General features: G+C 40.9%; 2 protein-coding genes across 2 annotated transcripts in view; one reads left to right on the forward strand and one right to left on the reverse strand.

Annotated features, from left to right (window-relative positions):
- iav (transient receptor potential cation channel subfamily V iav) overlaps nt 1-10,852 on the forward strand; it is a 106,591-nt gene extending 95,739 nt beyond the window's left edge. The window contains exons 14-16 of the mRNA XM_070082816.1: nt 3,994-4,182; nt 5,107-5,216; nt 7,653-10,852. Coding sequence (XP_069938917.1) covers nt 3,994-4,182; nt 5,107-5,216; nt 7,653-8,832 — 1,479 coding nt within the window. The 3' untranslated portion in view covers nt 8,833-10,852. The remainder of the gene's footprint in view (nt 1-3,993; nt 4,183-5,106; nt 5,217-7,652) is intronic.
- Nucleotides 10,853-14,932: 4,080 nt separating this feature from the next.
- LOC128685320 (opsin-5-like) overlaps nt 14,933-22,114 on the reverse strand; it is a 117,993-nt gene continuing 110,811 nt past the window's right edge. Inside the window, exon 8 of the mRNA XM_070082817.1 lies at nt 14,933-17,850. Coding sequence (XP_069938918.1) covers nt 17,432-17,850 — 419 coding nt within the window. The 3' untranslated portion in view covers nt 14,933-17,431. The remainder of the gene's footprint in view (nt 17,851-22,114) is intronic.

Consider the following 22,114-nt stretch of genomic DNA (forward strand, 5'->3'; position numbering starts at 1 on the left):
AGCCCCATATAGGCCCCCCACCAAGGCTCTCCCTCCCCCAACCCCAATATACTTGCATGACCACAATGATAGAAAAGAAACTAAAGGTTTGGTACACAAATGCGGATGGAATAACGAATAAACATGAGGAGTGGAATGAAAGAATCAGTGAAAAATCCCCAGACATCATAGCAGTCACAGAAACAAAACTCGCTGAGATAATAACAGACACAATCTTCCCAACAGGATATCAGATCCTGAGGAAAGATAGAAGGAGTAGAGGGGGAGGAGGGGTTGCACTGCTCATAAAACACCAATGGGGATTTGAGGAAATGGAAGGCATGGACATGATTGGAGAAAGAGACTACATTGTAGGTACAATTCAGTCCGGAGAACATAAAGTAGTCATTGGAGTGATGTATAACCCACCACAGAACTGCAGGAGGCCAAGAGAGGAGTACGAAGAAAACAACAGGGTGATGGTGGACACAATGGCTGAGGTGGCAAGAAGAGCTCACTCGAGCAGAGCAAAGTTACTGGTAATGGGCGATTTCAACCACAGGGAGATCGACTGGGAAAACCTGGAGCCACATGGGGGTCCCGAAACATGGAGAGCAAAGATGATGGATGTGGTACTTGAAAACCTCATGCATCAACATGTCAGGGACACAACCAGAGAGAGAGGGGAGGATGAGCCAGCAAGACTGGATCTTGTGTTCACCCTGAGCAGTTCAGACATCGAGGACATCACTTACGAGAGGCCCCTTGGAGCTAGCGATCATGTGGTTCTGAGTTTTGACTATATAGTAGAGTTACAAGTGGAGAAGGTAACAGGAACTGAAGGGGACAGGCCAAACTACAAAAGGGGGGACTACACAGGTATGAGAAACTTCCTGCAGGAGGTTCAGTGGGACAGAGAAATGGTAGGAAAATCAGTAAACGAGATGATGGAATATGTGGCAACAAAGTGCAAGGAGGCAGAGGAAAGTTTTGTTCCCAAGGGAAACAGAAATAATAGGAAGACAAAGACGAGTCCTTGGTTTACCCGAAGGTGTAGGGAGGCAAAAGCTAAGTGCAACAGAGAATGGAAAAGGTACAGGAGGCATAGGACCCAGGAAAACAAGGAGATTAGTAGAAGAGCCAGAAACGAGTATGCGCAGATAAGGAGGGAGGCCCAGCGACAGTATGAAAAATACATAGCATCGAAAGTCAAATCTGACCCGAAACTGCTGTATACCCACATTAGGAGGAAGACAACAGTCAAGGACCAGGTGATAAGGCTGAGGAAAGAAGGTGGAGAACTCACAAGAAACGATCAAGAGGTATGTGAGGAGCTCAACACGAGATTTAAGGAAGTATTTACAGTAGAGACAGGAAGGACTCTGGGGGGACAGACCAGATGGGGACACCAACAAGGAATACACCAACAAGTGTTGGACGACATACATACAGATGAGGAGGAGGTGAAGAAACTGCTAAGGGACATCGATACCTCAAAGGCAATGGGACCGGACAACATCTCTCCATGGGTCCTTAGAGAGTTAGCAGATATGTTGTGCGTACCACTTACCACAATCTTCAACACATCCCTGGAAACTGGGCAACTACCTGAGGTATGGAAGACAGCAAATGTAGTTCCCATTTTCAAAAAAGGAGACAGAAAAGAGGCACTAAACTATAGACCTGTGTCATTGACGTGTATAGTATGCAAAATTATGGAGAAGATTATCAGGAGGAGAGTGGTGGAGCACCTGGAACGGAACAGGAGTATAAATGCCAACCAGCACGGATTCACGGAAGGCAAATCCTGTGTCACAAACCTTCTGGAGTTTTATGATAAAATAACAGAAGTAAGACAAGAGAGAGAGGGGTGGGTTGATTGCATCTTCTTGGACTGCAAGAAGGCCTTTGACACAGTTCCTCACAAGAGATTAGTGCAGAAGCTAGAGCATCAGGCGCATATAACAGGAAGGGCACTGCAATGGATCAGAGAATACCTGACAGGGAGGCAACAACGAGTCATGGTACGTAATGATGTATCACAGTGGGCACCTGTGACGAGCGGGGTCCCACAGGGGTCGGTCCTAGGACCAGTGCTATTTTTGGTATATGTGAACGACATGACGGAAGGGTTAGACTCAGAAGTGTCCCTGTTTGCAGATGATGTGAAGTTAATGAGGAGAATTAAATCTGATGAGGACCAGGCAGGACTTCAAAGAGACCTGGACAGACTGGACACCTGGTCCAGCAAATGGCTTCTCGAATTTAATCCTGCCAAATGCAAAGTCATGAAGATAGGGGAAGGGCACAGAAGACCACAGACAGAGTATAGGCTAGGTGGCCAAAGACTGCAAACCTCACTCAAGGAGAAAGATCTTGGGGTGAGTATAACACCGAGCATGTCTCCGGAAGCACACATCAATCAGATAACTGCTGCAGCATATGGGCGCCTGGCAAACCTGAGAACAGCATTCCGACACCTTAGTAAGGAATCATTCAAGACACTGTACACCGTGTATGTCAGGCCCATACTGGAGTATGCAGCACCTGTTTGGAACCCGCACTTGATAAAGCACGTCAAGAAACTAGAGAAAGTACAAAGGTTTGCAACAAGGTTAGTTCCAGAGCTAAGGGGAATGTCCTATGAAGAAAGATTAAGGGAAATCGGCCTGACGACACTGGAGGACAGGAGGGTCAGGGGAGACATGATAACGACATATAAAATACTGCGTGGAATAGACAAGGTGGACAAGGACAGGATGTTCCAGGGAGGGGACACAGAAACAAGAGGCCACAATTGGAAGTTGAAGACACAAATGAGTCAGAGAGATAGTAGGAAGTATTTCTTCAGTCATAGAGTTGTAAGGCAGTGGAATAGCCTAGAAAATGACGTAGTGGAGGCAGGAACCATACACAGTTTTAAGACGAGGTTTGATAAAGCTCATGGAGCGGGGAGAGAGAGGGTCTAGTAGCAACCGGTGAAGAGGCGGGGCCAGGAGCTAGGACTCGACCCCTGCAACCACAAATAGGTGAGTACAAATAGGTGAGTACACACACATGTATATATATATATATATATATATATATATATATATATATATATATATATATATATATATATATATGTCGTGCCGAATAGGCAGAACTTGCGATCTTGGCTTAAATAGCAATGCTCATCTTGCTATATAGGACAAGTGAAAATTTGTGTATGCAATAATTTCGCCAAAATCATTCTGAACCTAACGAAAAAAATATATTTCATTGTGTTGGTTTAGTATTAAATTATTGTAAACAGATTTTAAATATTTTTAGTTGGGTTAGGCTAAAATAGTTCTTGTTATAATAAGGTTAGGTAAGTTTTCTAAGATTCTTTTGATGCAAAATTAAAATTTTTTACATTAACATTAACTAAAAATATATCTTTAAACGTATAAGAGAAAATTTTAGAAAGGCCTCAATTTTAAATGAGTTCTTGCTAATTGACCAGTTTTACATATTCGGCACATATATATATATATATATATATATATATATATACATATATATATATACATTATATATATATATATATATATATATGTATATATATATATGTATATATATATATATATATATACATATATATATATACATTATATATATATATATATATATATATATATATATATATATATATATATATATATATATATATATATATATATATATATATATATATATATATATATATATATATAACACGAGGTAAAAGGATCACAGGTACAAAGACTTGAAAGAGAAAAAGTCGCTGACGTACCATTGTTGTTTCACTACGTTTAGGATTTCTGGTCAGTTAAAAATATCACCGTACTCCATGACCACTTTGTATTGCAGACAAAGAAACTAGCTGCAGAGCAAGATTTTGTTGGGGGCAACTTTTCGCTCTATGTAGAATTTTCTCGTTTGACAATAAACCGTTTCGCCCAGCTTTGTTTTGTCACAAATCTTACACATTTCTTCCCTCTGGTGGCTCAGTGGGCGAAGATCGTGATCGCGCTGGAGCGAGCCATCTCCCAAGAGAAAGCTAAGGATTATCTCTACATGTACAGCCTTCCTATAGGAGGAGGCGGTGACGGAGGTGAAGAGAGCCTTGGGGTTATGGTCATCAAGAGCAAAGATAAGACCAAGGCCAAGCAGAGGAAGGGCGCTCTCAGCAACTGGAAGGTAGGTGCTAGCATGGTAGGTAGGTGCTGGCAAGGTAGGTATGTGCTGGAATGGTAGGTGGGTGCTGGAAAGGTAGCTATGTGCTGGAATAGTGGGTAGGTGCTAGCATGGTAGGTAGGTGCTGGTAAGGTAGGTATGTGCTGGAATGGTAGATGGGTGCTAGCGAGGTAGGTATGTGCTGGAATGGTAAGTGGGTGCTGGCAAGGTAGGCAGGTAAGTGCTGGAATGATAGGCGTGTGGTGTCTCTCCTAGGAGTCTCTCTCCCAGGAAATAGTGTCACTTTCAGGAGATAGTATCTCTCATAGGAGATAGTGTCTCTCCCAGAAGATAGTGTCTCTCCTAGGAGATAGCGTCAATTCCAGGATATATTGTCTCTAGGATATAGTATCTCTCCCAGGAGATAGTCTCTCTCCTAGGCGATGGTGCGTCTCCTAGGCGATGGTGCGTCTCCTAGGAGATAGTGTCTCTCCTAGGAGATAGCGTCTCTCCTAGGTGATACATATCGACTCCTGTGTGTCCATGGTCACACTTGGCTGTGTGTTTGTTACGATGTATCATAAATACGGACCAAAACCTTATTAATGTAATCATAATCAATGATCAGTAAACAGGTACATCCCACATGGACGGTAAATGAGAGACTAGCAAGGTTCTGTATATTTCATCCTCAATCAGAGTCCCTCTTCAGCAGATATTTGTCGACGAGGGGCTTTGATTACAACAATAGCACACACAACCTTCCTATTTCCTCTCTGAGCTTCCGTCCTTCTTCGTCTCGTTTATCCTACTTACACATTCTGCTTCAAATATCTAACGCTTTTCTGCGCCTTTCATTGCCGTGCCTGGTTGACCTGACTTCTGTTACCCACCTGGTTGACCTGACCTGGCATGTGGCACCCCCCTGGTTGACCTGACCTCTGGCAGCGGGTAGGTCGGGTCACCATCGACGCGCTGCATCGAAGAGGAGTATCCGGGGAGTTCCTTCGACGGGAGATGTGGGGACTGCAGACAGCTGCCTCCACACCTGTCAAAGGGTAAGCATTTCCACACGCGTAATAATAGCTGTAAAGAGGGTAACAATACTACACCTATAATGAGCGTAAGAAATCCCACACCTGTAATATTACGCACACCTGTCAAGTGATAGGTAATCCCACACTTGCCAGACTAGAATCACCTGCTAAGAGGTAACTTACCCCCACACTAGTAATACTACACAAACCTGTTAAGGGTTACGTATTCACACACCTGTGTATACTACTAACACTTGCATTTCCACACACCTGCAGTATCAGAAAAAAAAGTTTATTAAATTTGCGTTTCTCTTCTAATAGTGTACTGTACATACTGGATTCAAGTGTATATGCTACTGATGAAGCACTGAGAACCTGTAATTTCATTACAGAAGTTTCTCTAAATTCATTAAATTTCTCTGGTTGATGCACCGTAAATATACAATAATCTTAGACGGGACTGCGAAAGAAGTAAATGTTAGGGTGTTGGGGGAGAGTTATGTTCTTAAAAGAAAATGAATCTGATAAGGATATGGGTGTTGTCTAAGTTGCTCTGTTGGGGGATTCTGAAGAGAAATTGCGAAGGTTGGTGGACGAGTTTGGGAGGGCGAGTCAAAGAAGGAGATTAGAAGGAATCTAAGATAAGAGTAAGGTGACGAGAGTAACAAAAACGTTTAAATAGTGATGACAGTTTTAGTTTAATATATTTATTATGCATTCAGTACCCATCCTGTTGACGGTAGGTAAAAAGGTTACAGTCACATAATGGGTCCAGGAACTGGACCCCAAAGTTTTTATAGCTAAACAAGTTAAAAATTTTTTTTTGTGTTAGTTACCATTTTGTCCTAGGTGTGTGTGTGTGACTTAATTCATGTCTGCATAAATAACTCATTACGATTGCAACCACATATAAGCAGATTGACAAAAGAAAGTACAGAGGAAGTGAATGTTTTTAGATATTTGGGAGTGGACGTGTTGTCAGATGGGTCAGTGATAGACGAGGTGGACTATAAAATAGGTGAAGGAAAAAAAGGAGGAGTGTCACGGTGTCTGTGGTGGGAAAAAAATATCCATAGGAGAAAAACAAGAGGAATGTGTCTGGTGCTGCAACGTTTGAAGCACAGCTTGCAAACGTGGCATCAGGAAGGAGGCTGGAGGCAGTGGAGACATCATGCATGAAGGCAGTTTGTGGTGTGATTATGAGGCCTTCAGAGGGCAGAGGAGGGGTTATTAAAGAGATAACATAACAGTGAAAGAATACTACCGTAGGCCTACGGGCCCATACTAGGCAGATCCATTACAAACGCAAACGAAATATTTTTTCCAGCCCATTCTGAAGGCTACTCAAGGAATAGCATTTAGAAAGGATGGAGAGGAATTGGATGAGCACCAGAATGTATAAAGCCTGAGGGCAAGTGTAACGCATTTATTACGTTACGTAAAAATAATACTGGGGGTTATAACCTGTCTAAGGGCATTTACAATGTTAAAAATGCCACACCAACCCAGGGCTAAGCTTGTTCCTTCACAAAAAAGCGTTAATTAAATGGCCAATACTTATATTTTAAAGATGGCCACAAAAACTAAATGTTCAAAAATATAACTATGTTAATAGCAAACTTATACAGTATACAACCTACTCTACATATTACACAATAACTCACCAGCACTGTGATAAGAGTTAAAACATGTAAATAGTGGGGATCTGACACCTTCCGCCCCTTCTGCCGGCCACATAGCCTGCAGGTAAAACATATCTGTACTCTTCACTACACAGGCCCCAGCACACACTAGGGCCTTAAAGGAAATATCACGAGAGTAAATACAAAAATTATTAATGCAACTTATGGCATAAGCACACCCCTTAATCACCCCCCTCCTTACTTACACAAGCACCAAACCATAACGTCTTACGACGTCTTGTTCAAGCCGCCGCTCTTCCAGTACTGCCACACACCTCTCCTGTTCTGTCCTGGCTGTTCTTCAGGACTAATACGCGTTTGGTTGAGTATATCAGAACAAAACCAATAAACTTACATTATATATGGAGCGTTTTTTTTTTTTGTACACATTTTTAACAATACCCTACGTAATAGTAAGAAGGGAGGGGATAGTTGTCGTTCCAAGGAATGGTTGGACAGAGAATCTGAAGGAACATCCAGCAGGTGTATGTGTTAGAGCTGGACGAGTGGCGACGAAGGGTTATAGGAATTTGACATGCTGGTTGTGTAGTGTGAACCGGCTAACATTTTTGAATTGATTCAATTAAATTGGTTAGTCGGATTTGAGTCCTGGAGGTATGAAGTACAGCATATATGTATATATACACACACACACAATATATATATATATATATATATATATATATATATATATATATATATATATGAGAGAGAGAGACAGCTGTACTACGTCCTTCTTTATCCTGTAATTTGTATCTACTCCATCTCTCCTCAGGCCGGCGAAGAAGAAGGGTTATGGTGGTCTCCTGGGTACAGAGACTGGTCCTCCTACGGTAGACATCTTAGGTGATGCACTCAGCCAGACTAAGTTTGCCTCCGATAGTATCGATCCCAACGACGAGATGGATGGTTTCGGGGCCCTCACCGGCGCCATCGACCAACTGGCCTTCACGCACGACCTCGACTTCTCCGGTGATGGTATCGACGACGACCCTCTCAAGCCCAGGGTTCCAGGACAGGCGCCGCCCAAAACCCTGGAGGCACCGAGAGCAGCTCATCTTAAAGTCATCCCTGAGAAGAAGAAAAAGAAAAAGAGATGCGACTCGGATGGTTACGATAACCCGGCTTTCCTAGACGACGAAGAGCTGTTACTGACGGCTGCTCTCAGTGGCGGCGGTGAATCCGACGATTCCGACACTGACATGCTGGAGTCCCGTCGCCTCGCTCAGCCACGGATCATCATCCAAGAGGAGACAGCAACAGCTTCCGTCCTTCCCAGCTCCACGGGAAAGCCAACGGTGGGGCCGGGAACTGGGAAAGGTCCAAGCACCGCTGCCTCCAAGGACCCAAAGGCACCTGCCAAGACTGAGGCTGCTAATGTCCCCGTTCTCATCACGCGACCTCGTCGTCTGCCATCTGCTAAGATGAGGCGGATTGGGTCAGCTCGCAAGACTCCAGCCCGCTTCGCTATGACCTTCACCGAAAAGTACGACCCAGTGAAGGTGAAGGTGAGCACAGGGCAAGTAGCGATGAAGAGCGAAAGCCATGCCGGAGATCATGATAAGAAACTAGAAGAAAGTGAGAGAAAGAATATGATGGAAAAGAAGAACGAGGAGGCAGCGCCACCTGAAGACCCGGCTGATGATGGCAGTGAAGACAATATCGAGATGTGGGCAGAAAAGAAGCCGCGAAGAAGCAAAAATAAAGTTGGACCAGCCATCAGCACTGAGGAGGAGGGGGAGGGTGCTACTGGCGGTGAGCCTCAGACTCAGGACGACATTACCGTGGGCCTTCAGTCCGGGTCAGACTCGACTCGTGAGGAAGTGAGGGCCAAGGAGAAGGAGCGTCCCAAGACCTCCGTGGCCAGCCAGAAGATGAAGAATAGAGCCACTGAGAACGTTGGCAACATGAACAGTATCTTACCCTGGGATAACGAAGACGGAGACATCAAGTAAGATGCTGCTACACAAACAAGACGACAGGATGTAAACTCCAATCATCTCTAGTTTTTTCCTGGCCGAGATTGGCAGGTTCTTCAAGTTCAGTAGTTTACAGTATATGGTGCGTTCTTATTGTTTCTGTGAACATATTGAAGGAATTCTGTCACTGCTAAAGGAATATAATCATCGATATCATTTATGATCTAACTTTACATTTTCGTTCAGCTGTTGCTAGTTTTCGTCCACTCTTCACAATTCAGTGCAAATATGGCTAGCATAGCGGTAGCCGTGTTCTTGAAGGACTTCAAAAATGGCGCTTCTAGTAAAGGAGTGTAGGTTATTTTACATTTTTAACATTAATTTTATTCTTGGCTGTCTACAAGTTACTGTAATACCTAGGCTTCCAAGTCGCTTTTTAGCTACATCAGCTCTAGACGTTGTCTGTGACGTCAGTTATCAGTTTTACACGTGCAATATAAGACGCCAAATGTTAGCCCTACACATTACATGAAGGTATCATCTCTAGACGTTACATAGGACAACAGCTGTCAGTTCTACACGTATACGACGCCACCTTTCAGTTGTATCCTGCAGATAGATTCCAGTCACTTGCAGTCCTGGTCCCACCAAGCGTTGCAGACGGAACTGGAAAAAGATTTTGATGTTTAATGAGAGGAGCTTGCTGGTGACATGTCCCATGCAAGCTTACCGTCCCGTGCTAGCTTACCATTGTTCCATACCACCTACTATACTTGCTTTATTGTACCACTTATTGTACGTAATATTTTTGGTACACCATGAAAAAGTGTACAGTTTCAGGAAATGTGCTAGAGATATGTACTGTGTAACCCATTTGGGTTTCCACATTTTTATGAATATATATATATATATATATATATATATATATATATATATATATATATATATATATATATATATATATATATATATATATATATATTAGTTACGTCAGGGGCCATGTCTATAGGCCTGTTTTGGACCTTTCTGTAACAAGACGTCGAACTGAGCTCTGGTCTAGTTGTCCTCAGGCAAATGCCATTTTAATTCGGGAATTATAATTAGGAGACTGATCCGACTAAATAAAATATGTGGTCTTTAACACAAAAGAATTCATATAAAAACTTAGTATGATTCAAAGTTCTTCTCTCTCTTGCAGTGTAATACATAAAGATACATTTAATACGGAAAACAGTCAACATACGACTTGTAAATGTTTCTGTACAATGCATGTACTCAATGACACGAGTCTTATACAATAATATATTTACATGGAAATCCCAAATGTATCAAATGAAACTATCGTCTCAATAAAGACCGATTCATATTAGATACCAGGCGAGATTATACTATATATATATATACACATTGTCTAACTTAAAACACAATTATCCTTAAAGCCAGAAGTCTATGTTAAAGTATAGAGTATAGACAGACTGAAATCTCAGCTAATAACACACTATCACTGAGTCAGAGACGAGTAGATAACGTTACCGATCATACCAGGGACCATACCAGAGACCATGAACAGATCCTCCATAAAGGTAGAATAACCCCTAAATCATAAACAAATTCCAACTTAATAGGATTACTGATTACAGCGGTGTCTAGATACTGCACCGCAATGGGATCCAAACTTTGTCTGAGACTAAGTAATATTCTAGAACGGGGCTGAGGGCCTGAACCTGCTCAGAGGAGAGTGTATGAACCTACTGTTTGTGTCAGTAACCAGTAACTCTCACGTCAGGTTGGTCACGTGACAAAAGCTTTTACTTCAGCCGGCAGCATAATTAGTGGCCGGTCTTTTAAATAGCGATTCCATCATCTTTCCTTATTTCTATATATACATAAATATTAGAATTAACATTTATACATAAAATTAAAGAGTAATATCATGATACATGAGGTCAGATAATAATATAAAGTCGGAAATCTTTACTTTAGCTACTTAGTGAAGAAGTCCGCTATACAATATTAAGTGAAACCTCGTAACTGGAATATACTCAAATAAAAAATGTCGGGCATAACCCGTAATATATATATATATATATATATATATATATATATATATATATATATATATATATATATATATATATATATATATATATATATATATATATATATATATATATATTCACAAAAATGTGCTGACCGTATAGTTTACACAGTACTTATCTAAATATTACCTACCACTGTACACTTTCACACACAGTGCACTAAAATATTACGTACTTATCCCTGCAGCCTAGAGTACTGCACTTAACCATCCATTCATTGTGTACTCTCGTGGTATTACCACCTCCCTGCTTCTTTATGTAATAATGTACTCTCTCGTAGCAATTATAAGTTTATCTAGATTTATTTATGTTATCCTATAGGTACATGCTAAGCTTAGCATTTATTATAAAGACAGCACATTTATTTTGCAGTTAGTAGGTTTATCATTTGGAATACAGTGACAAACTAACGTTCCATTGTAAGCGCACAAACAAGAAGGATGTGATGTTTTTCCATTACGTCCACATCAAGAAAAAACCAGAAGTGATAACTAGATTTTCCCCCTTTAGAATTATCTGGATCTGTAGAACCAGAATTCCTACGGGAGGCAACATCATTCGACAGAGTTTCTCATTACTACACTCGTCCTCCCACTTCATCAACAATTACAGTCAACGGGCAATAACAAATTCTCACACCATCAAGGCCGATAAATCCAAAGTCTTATTTGTATTCCTGCCTAACAGAGAAGTATCTCCAGTGTATTTACTTCAGGTGGAATAAGACTGGCTATTACCACTATCACCACTAATGAGAATCTCACCATCTTGAAATAAAAAATGTTGTCGATTCTAAGGCCGGGGTATGTATGACACCATGCGAGTGTGGAACAAAATCTTCATGGGAGGAACGGACAGAGATTTAGATACACGTATTAATGAACACACACATGACTGCCGTATAGCTACACCTAACACTTGCATGTATTATACATAGGAATAGCTGCAGACATCTGATCAACTGGAGAGAAACCAGAGTCATCAACAGAGAGGATCTACACAGACGCCGCTGCCCTGAATCAACACTTATCAGTCTGGGCACTACAGTTGTATTTATCACTGGTTGTTGTAACATTTTAAAAGTTTTAGGTAAATTGATCCTGATCCACTAGGATACAGTTGTCATGTGAAACAATCACCTTATACATGTAACCTTCTACATATATCAATGCTTTTTCCTCTGTAATATCGTAATAAAGTTTCCAAGCATTAAACAAGTGTCTGATTTATATATTTGCTCCTATTATCTTCTTTGTTAAATAAAATTAATGGGATGACGGTTAATAATGTCTGACTATCACAATATAGTTTGATTAGGCTTGACAGAAAACAGCCATGGGACGACCTAGCTGATCACTGTTTAAGAACAATATTAAGTTTAAATTATAATATAAAGGTCTTTAATTAACATCACGTAATGCCACTAGAAAAATAAAATTATTAGTCGTAGCAAGAAAAGCTGGTAATTAATCCAAGAAAATAATTAAAATAGCGAATTCGAAAAACACTGTAAGAGTCCATGTTGTGTGACAGTTTCTCAGTCTTGAGTCTGTACCAGCCGCAGATGACTGAAATAACTTCTCCATGCAACAAGGCAGTATTCAAGCACCAGTTATAAAGGCAAGAACGACCACTGTTGTTATTGAAGAACACCACTGAATGTTACTGAACACACCACTGGTGTTACTGAAGAACACCACTGAATGTTACTGAACACACCACTGGTGTTATTGAAGAACACCACTGAATGTTACTGAACACACCACTGGTGTTATTGAAGAACACCACTGAATGTTACTGAACACCACTGTTGTTATTGAAGAACACCACTGAATGTTACTGAACACACCACTGGTGTTATTGAAGAACACCACTGAATGTTACTGAACACACCACTGGTGTTATTGAAGAACACAACTGAATGTTACTGAACACACCACTGGTGTTACTGAAGAACACACACCACTGGTGTTATTGAAAAACACACACCACTGAATGTTACCGAACACACCACTGGTGTTCTTGAAAAACACACACCACTGGTGTTATTGAAGAACACCACTGAATGTTACTGAACACACCACTGGTGTTATTGAAGAACACACACCCCTGGTGTTGAAAAACACACCACTGGTGTTATTGAAGAACACACACCACTGGTGTTGAAAAACACACACCGCTGGTGTTATTGAAGAACACACACCACTGGTGTTGAAAACACACACCACTGGTGTTGAAAACACACACCGCTGGTGTTATTGAAGAACACACCACTGGTGTTACCGAAGAACACGTACCGCTGGTGTTTTTGAAGAATACATACCACTGGTATTACTGAAGAACATACCACTGGTGTTATTGAAGAGCACATTGTACGAGACCATAAAGTTAAAACTTAAGGTTCTGGACAACACCAAGAGCGGCGAGAAGTAAAAGGTCAGACACGTGAACCAGCGTCAGCCTCAATTCTCCCGACTTTTCCCCATCTCTTAAGCGGCATTTGGTTATGATAAAGACACTTTTTCTGCGCCTTTATTGCTAAGCTTTCATTATAACCGTGGCTGCTGTCCTGGTAAATATTAAGACAACGATTTTTTTGACGCTAACTGTGGCAACTAACCTCGTAAACAGTAGGAGGTAAATTTCTGATGTTAACCTGGTAAGTACAGGCAGAGAAATTTTTGACAGGCCTAGTCTCCTTGCCTCAATATAAAACGAAACCACTGTAAAACCAAAGGTACGGAACAAAGGTGTACTGCAGAGGGACCAGAGTAATATTGGTGCTCTCTACCTATCTTAATTAAATCCATAGATAAATTCACTTAAGTTTTAATACATACTAAACGAAACGCAATGATTCAAATTTTATAACAGGTTAATTAATCTGTCATATAGGGTAAAATTACAGGACAATTGGAAACTGTTGTTTGTATACGTTTAATATTTGAGTAGACACAAGCCACTTTGATCCATCAGACTGTTGGAGTTAGCCTTGGGAATTTAACTGAGAAAATACAAAAACATGCAGTAAAATAAAGAAAATTACTCAGGGAGAGGATAAACTTAGGTAAATACAGTTTTGATATTTATTTCAGATATTTGAGAATAGTGGTAGCTACAACCATTCCATAATAGTGGTAGCTACAACCATTCCATAATAGTGGTAGCTACAACCATTCCATAATAGTGGTAGCTACAACCATTCCACAATAGTGGTAGCTACAACCATTCCACAATAGTGGTAGCTACAACCATTCCACAACAGTGGTAGCTACAACCATTCCACAATAGTGGTAGCTACAACCATTCCATAATAGTGGTAGCTACAACCATTCCATAATAGTGGTAGCTACAACCATTCCATAATAGTGGTAGCTACAACCATTCCATAATAGTGGTAGCTACAACCATTCCACAATAGTGGTAGCTACAACCATTCCACAATAGTGGTAGCTACAACCATTCCACAACAGTGGTAGCTACAACCATTCCACAATAGTGGTAGCTACAACCATTCCATAATAGTGGTAGCTACAACCATTCCATAATAGTGGTAGCTACAACCATTCCACAATAGTGGTAGCTACAACCATTCCACAATAGTGGTAGCTACAACCATTCCACAACAGTGGTAGCTACAACCATTCCACAATAGTGGTAGCTACAACCATTCCATAATAGTGGTAGCTACAACCATTCCATAATAGTGGTAGCTACAACCATTCCATAATAGTGGTAGCTACAACCATTCCATAATAGTGGTAGCTACAACCATTCCACAATAGTGGTAGCTACAACCATTCCACAATAGTGGTAGCTACAACCATTCCACAATAGTGGTAGCTACAACCATTCCACAATAGTGGTAGCTACAACCATTCCACAACAGTGGCAGCTACAACCATTCCACAATAGTGGTAGCTACAACCATTCCACAATAGTGGTAGCTACAACCATTCCACAATAGTGGTAGCTACAACCATTCCACAATAGTGGTAGCTACAACCATTCCACAATAGTGGTAGCTACAACCATTCCACAATAGTGGTTGCTACAACCATTCCACAATAGTGGTAGCTACAACCATTCCACAATAGTGGCAGCTACAAGCATTCCACAATAGTGGTAGCTACAACCATTCCACAACAGTGGTAGCTACAACCATTCCACAATAGAGGTAGCTACAACCATTCCACAATAGTGGTAGCTACAACCATTCCACAACAGTGGTAGCTACAAACATTCCACAATAGTGGTAGCTACAACCATTCCACAATAGTGGTAACTACAACCATTCGACAATAATGGTAGCTACAACCATTCGACAATAGTGGTAGCTACAACCATTCGACAATAGTGGTAGCTACAACCATTCGACAATAGTGGTAGCTACAACCATTTAATCGTTGTATGACCCTTGTGGGTTTAGTGTTTAGTTACGATTATAATAATTGTAATGCAACCATTTAACAATAGTGGTAGCTACAACTATTTAACAAAAGCATCTATAATCATTTAACAATAGTAGTAGCTTTAAACATTTAATAATAGCTGTAACTACAACAATTTAACAATTGTAGGTACAACCATTTAATGATAATTGTTGCTACAACTATTCAATAATAGTTGTAGCTACTTACAATCATCAGGAGTTTCAGGAAGGAAACGTGACGTCAAACACGCAGCAGAACAAGATTTTATTTCCTCTACGTTTCCTTTGAGCGAAACGTACTGGAAATAAAGGCAATAATAGTATTTTCCAGGGGTTTGTAGTAAATTAGAAGAATCGTTATAGGAGCTTCAATACTGCCGTTGTAATTATAGAGGTGTTCCCCCCCCTTCTTTTATAATTTTGGTCCTTTCCAGAGGCTTGTTGTGATACTGGTGAAAGGCTCTTGATCCGATGAATTGGAATGAACCTTCCCTTCCTCGGATGAGAATTAATTACGTCCCATTCTCCAGACCTTACATGACTCCTTCGTGTAATTATCAATTCAGTCTACGCCATTTTATGCTAAAGACTCTTATTCATTCTCGTTTTGCTTTTCCTCGTGTCTTTTTTCTCCCTTCTTTGGAAGTCCCTGTGGCCTAAGTCTGTTGTTTCCCCCCACTGTTCTCAAAATCTTGTTTATTTGGGACTTTGTGCTCACAAGACAATGATCATTCTTAATCCCACACATACACTAGTGCTCCATACGTTGCTGGCTTCAAGTTCTCTGATGGTGTGGGCTGCGCTACTAATTTTTCCCCACATCACGTGATGTATTGACGTATGTAACAGTAGGCTAGTATTTTTCATACCAGAATAATTCTGTTGTCATTTGCATTGCTAACATGCTCAGCGCATCATTTCTTGTAATCTCAGACTTTCAAAGTGAATTTCAATGCTGGCTTGCTGTTTTGCATTATCAGCTAAAGAAAAGTAATATTTGGTTGGGTCTCCGGTTATTCTCGTATTCAGGGCAATTAACTTTCACACACCTGTGAACTTATTGCGTGTTAAACCATACCCCCGGCCGGGATTGAACCCGCGGTCATAGAGTCTCAAAACTCCAGCCCGTCGCGTTAGCCACTAGATTTTTTAAGTCTTATTGCGGGTTCCAAATCTTACAATGTTCCATTGTTGTTGGTAAGAGCTAGTTTTTAATCAAGTTGCAATTAGGCTTCTGTCACCTTCCCTTCCTCGGTGTCAGGTGTGGGAGACAGTACGTACTCTGGTATCCCTGTCTCGGTCACACCAATTGTCCAGTTCATCACAGAGAAAGTCCCAGTCATTTTCGACTTTTCCTCAACACCTTGACATGTTTACTCCGTTTTGCTAAGTGAAACTCTCATCTTGAATGAACATTTTTTTCTACCTTTTTTTGAAATGAAAATGAATTACTGTACTAATTAAAAGCGTCCTCATAACAATTCCGTTTCGTTGTACACAATGTTAGTCAACAAATTCCTATGTAACTCTGAATGACTTCCAAGTTTAGCACTTTAATACAATGCTATTACTAATACTGATATACTAATAACTCGGCTATTGCAATTTAAGTACTGATAGCCCAACTGGTTAACTCGCCAAATCTTTGGCTATCGACATGAGTGAAATAGGGACATGTAGAGAAGTGTCTGACTTCTATGTCTGGAAGTTCTGCTTCATGGCCTGTCTGAGCTAGCAAAGTTTGCGACTAGTTGTTGACAGAGGAGTCAGTCGTGAAGGCAGTTTGTAGTTCATTCATGTCTGGTCCAGAAAGATTTTTTGCCTCTATTATTACTTCCAGATTTTCCTTCGACTGGCCCTCTGTTACTGTGTGCTGCTCCTGGGAGCAAGGACATGCTAGTGCTGTCCTGGAAGACGGTGAGATACACTGAAGCTTTTCTAGTCAAGACGGTGAGATATACTGAAGAGCTTCTGCTCCTGGGGACGGTGAGATACACTGAAGCTCTTTTGCTCCAGGGGACGGTGAGATACAGTGAAGCTCTTCTGCTACAGAAAACGCTGAAATACTCTGAAGTTTTTCTACTGCCGAGGATACTGAAATACACTAAAGCTCTTCTGGAATATTTTTGTGTAAGTTGTTAGAATTGGTGTTTAACTGTAGAGCTGTCGAGAAACCAGAGGTACCCTCTTCTGGAGAAGCCTTACTGACTGGATTCTGTCCAACCTCTTGTTTAATGCTGGTTGTAGACGCGGTGGTAGTGGTGGTGGTGGTGGTGGTGGTGAGGTTTTCTTGCTTGAGGCTGGAAGTAGTATCAGGGGTGGTGGTGGTGATAATGTCCAGCATGATACTGGTGGTGGTTAGGTCTGGTTTGAGGCAGATTGGGGTAAGGTCTGGCTTAATGCTGGCCATGGAAGACATAGTGAGGTCCGGTTTTATGCTGGTGGTGTGAGAGTGTGTCTCCTGTGGGGCAGGCGACTCCCTGTTGAGACGGGTCATAGTCAACTTCCCCTCCACTGACGACGCTGCAAGGAGACAGATACAGAGATAGATTTAAGTGTCAAGTTTTGAGGTTTAGATGTCCGAACACATAAGACAACTAGGGCAATTTCTATGGAAAACGTGATGTGTATGCAAGGTAAGTGATACGTCTCTCTGGGGCAGAAGTGGTAGCGTTAGCCAACTCGATCGAGGGACCGTTGCTGACTTGTCTAGGACTTTTAACAGATAGGTGATAGAGGTATGAGCGTATGTGGGAAATAAACAGGTTGCAACACGAGGGATGAAAATAGCAGATATTACCAGATTACCTCAGGGATATGTTAAATGACATTATTTATCATAAAGTTGCTAATAAAGGCAATGGAACTGGTCAACAAACAAAGAGAAGGACAGTAGAGGGCAGCAAATGACTAGCTCCATTAAGGTTTACTATTCTAATAATATCAGTAATAAGATGTATGAGCCAAGATTAATTGCATGTGCAGGAAGCATAGATATTATTGCTATAACAGAGACCTGATTCAACCTGACAGATAGAGAAACGCCTTCTGAATGCCACATACAAGGCTATAAATTATTCTACACTGATAGAATAAACAGTAAGGGTGGTGGAGTGGCGATGTGTGTCATAGATAATTTAAATTGTTGCATCAGACAAGATATCAAATTAGAAGTGTCGGGCACAGAATCTGCTTAGCAACAGTTTCTTAAGGATCGTGAAAAACTAATCTTGGGTGTGATTTACAGCTCCCAAACCTTGATATGCAATGCAGTAATTTTCTATGGGATGCAATTCATAAGGCATCTAGATATGAAAATGTCGTGTTAATGGAAGATTTTAATTTTAGACAAATTAAGTGAAGAATCTGACAGGAAATCTTGAGTCCGGCGACTTTCTTGATACTATTCAAGACTGCTTTTTAAAACTGTGTGACAGAACCAACTAGAGGAAATAGCCTTCTTGACTTGGTTCTTGCCAACAGGGAATCACTAATTAATAATCTTGAGGTTAATGATGAGCTTGGGGAAAGTGATCACAAATCACTCAGTTTAAATATATCATGGAATTATCCTAATAACTACGATCAAGTTAATATCCCTGACTTCCGCTTGGCCGATTTCATAGGACTGAGAAATTACCTAGAATGCCCTGACTAAGAGTCAGGTAGGTTGTGATTGTTGCCGATATTACAGTTTTTCAAAGCATAGTTCTAGCTGCTCAGACTACTTATGTTCCAAATAGGGAAATTAATTAAAACGAAAATGACACTAAAAGGATAAACAATAGATTAGAGCATCTCATAGGTCAAAAGAGAGGCATTTACAGGCGAATCAAAAAAGGAGATGGAAAGTTAATAAATAAATGAATTCAATTAAAATGAGAAATAAAAAAGGGAATAAGAAAAGCAAAAAGAGATTATAAGGTTAAAGTAACAGGGGATTCGAAGATTACCCTCAAAAAGTTTCTTTCAGGTATATGAAAGTAAGATTAGGGACAAAATACGCCACTCAAAAGCTATTCAGGTCAACTGACTGACAGTGGTAAAGAAATACGTAGAAACTTTAACATTTATTTCCTCTCAGTTTTTACACAGGAAGATACTAGCAAAATTCCAGAATAAATTAAGTAGAACAGGACGAAAATAAATTATGCACAGAGTCACTAGTAACATGGTTCTCAGACAAATAGAGAAATTAAAACGCAACAAATCCCCAGGCCCTGATGAACTGTTCGCAAGAGTTTTAAAGGAATGTAAGAAGGCACTTAGCAGACCTTCGGCTAGTCTTTTCAACATATCTCTACAAACTGGCATAGTGCCAGGTAAGTGGAAGCTGGCAGATGTGATACTTCTCAACTATAGCCTGATAAGCCTAACCTCCAATGTGGGAAAACTGATGGAATCAATAACTGCAGAAGCTATTCGAAACCACCTTGAAAGATACAAATTGACTAATAAACCTCAGCACTGTTTTACAAAGGGGCGTTCTTGTCTTACGAATTTATTAACTTTGATTTCACTAAGGTATTTGAGGAGGTAGATCATGGTAATGATATTGATATTGTGTATATGGACTTCAATTCCCCATCGGAGGTTATAGAGGAAAGTAGAGGTTCATGGAAAAGGAGAAATTTTTACCTGTATAGAGGCATGACTGATAGGCAACAGAGAGTGTGCATAAATGGGGAGAAATCTGTGGGGATGCGTCACAAGCGGTGTTCCACAGGGGTCAGTGTTGGGTCTTTTGTTGTTCAACATAGATGAGGGAATAAATAACAACATAATCGAGTTTGCAGACGACAACATAATAGGCCGTCGAATTAATTCTGACGAGGACACTAAGGCGCTGCTGGAAGATCCGAACAGACTGATGTAGTGGTCAGAGAAGTGGCAGATGCAGTTTAATATAGACAAATGCAAAGTTCCATGCGTTGGAAAGGAAAATAACCATGTCACTTGTAAAATAATGTAGATCTTAATATCAGATTGCGAAAAAAGACTTAGGAGTTCTGGTTAGCAGTAATCTAAAACCAAGAAAACAGCGGGTAAGTGTTCGCAATAAAGCTAACAGAATTCTTGCCTTCATATCAAGAGGTATAAATAACAGGAGTCCTCAGGTTGTTCTTCAACTCTATATATCATTGGTTAGGCCTCATTTAGATTATGCAGCACAGTTATGGTCACCGTATTACAGAACGCATAAAAATACACTGGAAAACGTACATAGAAAGATGACAAAGTTGATCCCATGTATCAGAAATCTTTTCTACGAGGACAGACTGAGAACCCTGAATCTGTACTTTCCAAAAGGGAGAAGAATTAGGGAAGAAATGATTGCGGTGAGTAAATGGATAACAGGAATAAATATAGGGGCTGTATATAACGTGCTAAAAGCAGCTAACCAAGTCAGGACTGTCAGCAATAGTTTCAATTTAAAAAAATTTAGATTTAGAAAGGATATAGGAAAACATTGGTTTGGTAATTAAGTTGTAGATGAATGGAACAAACTCTCGAGTAGCGTCATTAAAGCTAAAACATCGAGTAATTTTAAAAATTAGTTAAACAAATATATGAGTGGGTGTGGCTGGGTGTGAGTTGGACCTGACTGGCTTGGACCACTAGGTGTGATACATTATAGAAAGCGTTGCAAATGACAAACTTTCGCTGATATACAACCTCTTCCAAACTACTAACTTGAAATAAAATAACTTGTAAATCAAGCTCAACATTGTCACAGAAGAGGTTGTAAACAGAGAATTCAATTGTCTGATACGCTGTTAATCATAGACTATTCTAGTTATAAATTACCATGTTACAGAAGGTAATATTCAACATTCCGTCCATTAAAAGAGTGATATCGTTGGTATGAATTTCTTTCCGCTCAATCCAAACTGGTGCTCATCTTACAACTTTAAGAAAAGCAAAAAATTCCCTCATGCATCACAAGGCGAATGAAGAGACTGCAGGGAGAGTGTCAGTGCTTGACCAGGACAGACATAGACAGGCTTGACCAGGACATAAGTAGGCAGGCTTGACGAGGACAGACATAGGCAGGCTTGACCAGGACAGACATAGACAGGCTTGACCAGGACATAAGTAGGCAGGCTTGACGAGGACAGACATAGGCAGGCTTGACCAGGACAGACATAGACAGGCTTGACGAGGACAGACAGAGAGGCTTGACCAGGATAGACAGAGACAAGCTTGACCAGGACAGAAATAGACAGGCTTGACCAGGACAAACATAGGCAGGCTTGACCAGGACAGACATGGGCAGGCTTGACCAGGACAGACATAGACAGGCTTGACCAGGACAGACATGGGCAGGCTTGACCAGGACATAGACAGGCTTGACGAAAACAGACATAGGCAGGCTTGATCAGAACAGACAGAGACAGGCTTGACCAGAGCAGATATAGACAGGCTTGACCAGGACAGACATAGAGAGGCTTGACCAGGACAGACATAGGCCTGACCAGGACAGACATAGAGAGGCTTGACCAGGACAGACATAGACAGGCTTGACTAGGACAGACACAGGCAGGCTTGACCAGGCCAGATATAGGCAGGCTTGACCAGGACAGACATAGACAGGCTTGACCAGGACAGACATATAGAGGCTTGATCAGAATACATAGGAAGGCTTGACCAGGTCAGACATAGACAGGATTGACCAGGACAGCCATAGACATGCTTGACCAGGACAGGCAAAGGCAGGATTGACCAGGACAGACATAGGCAGGTTTAACCAGGACAGACATAGGCAGGCTTGACCAGGACACTCATA

This window comes from Cherax quadricarinatus, chromosome 8 (genome assembly GCF_038502225.1).
Source record: "Cherax quadricarinatus isolate ZL_2023a chromosome 8, ASM3850222v1, whole genome shotgun sequence".
NCBI classification, from domain to species: Eukaryota; Metazoa; Arthropoda; class Malacostraca; order Decapoda; family Parastacidae; genus Cherax; species Cherax quadricarinatus.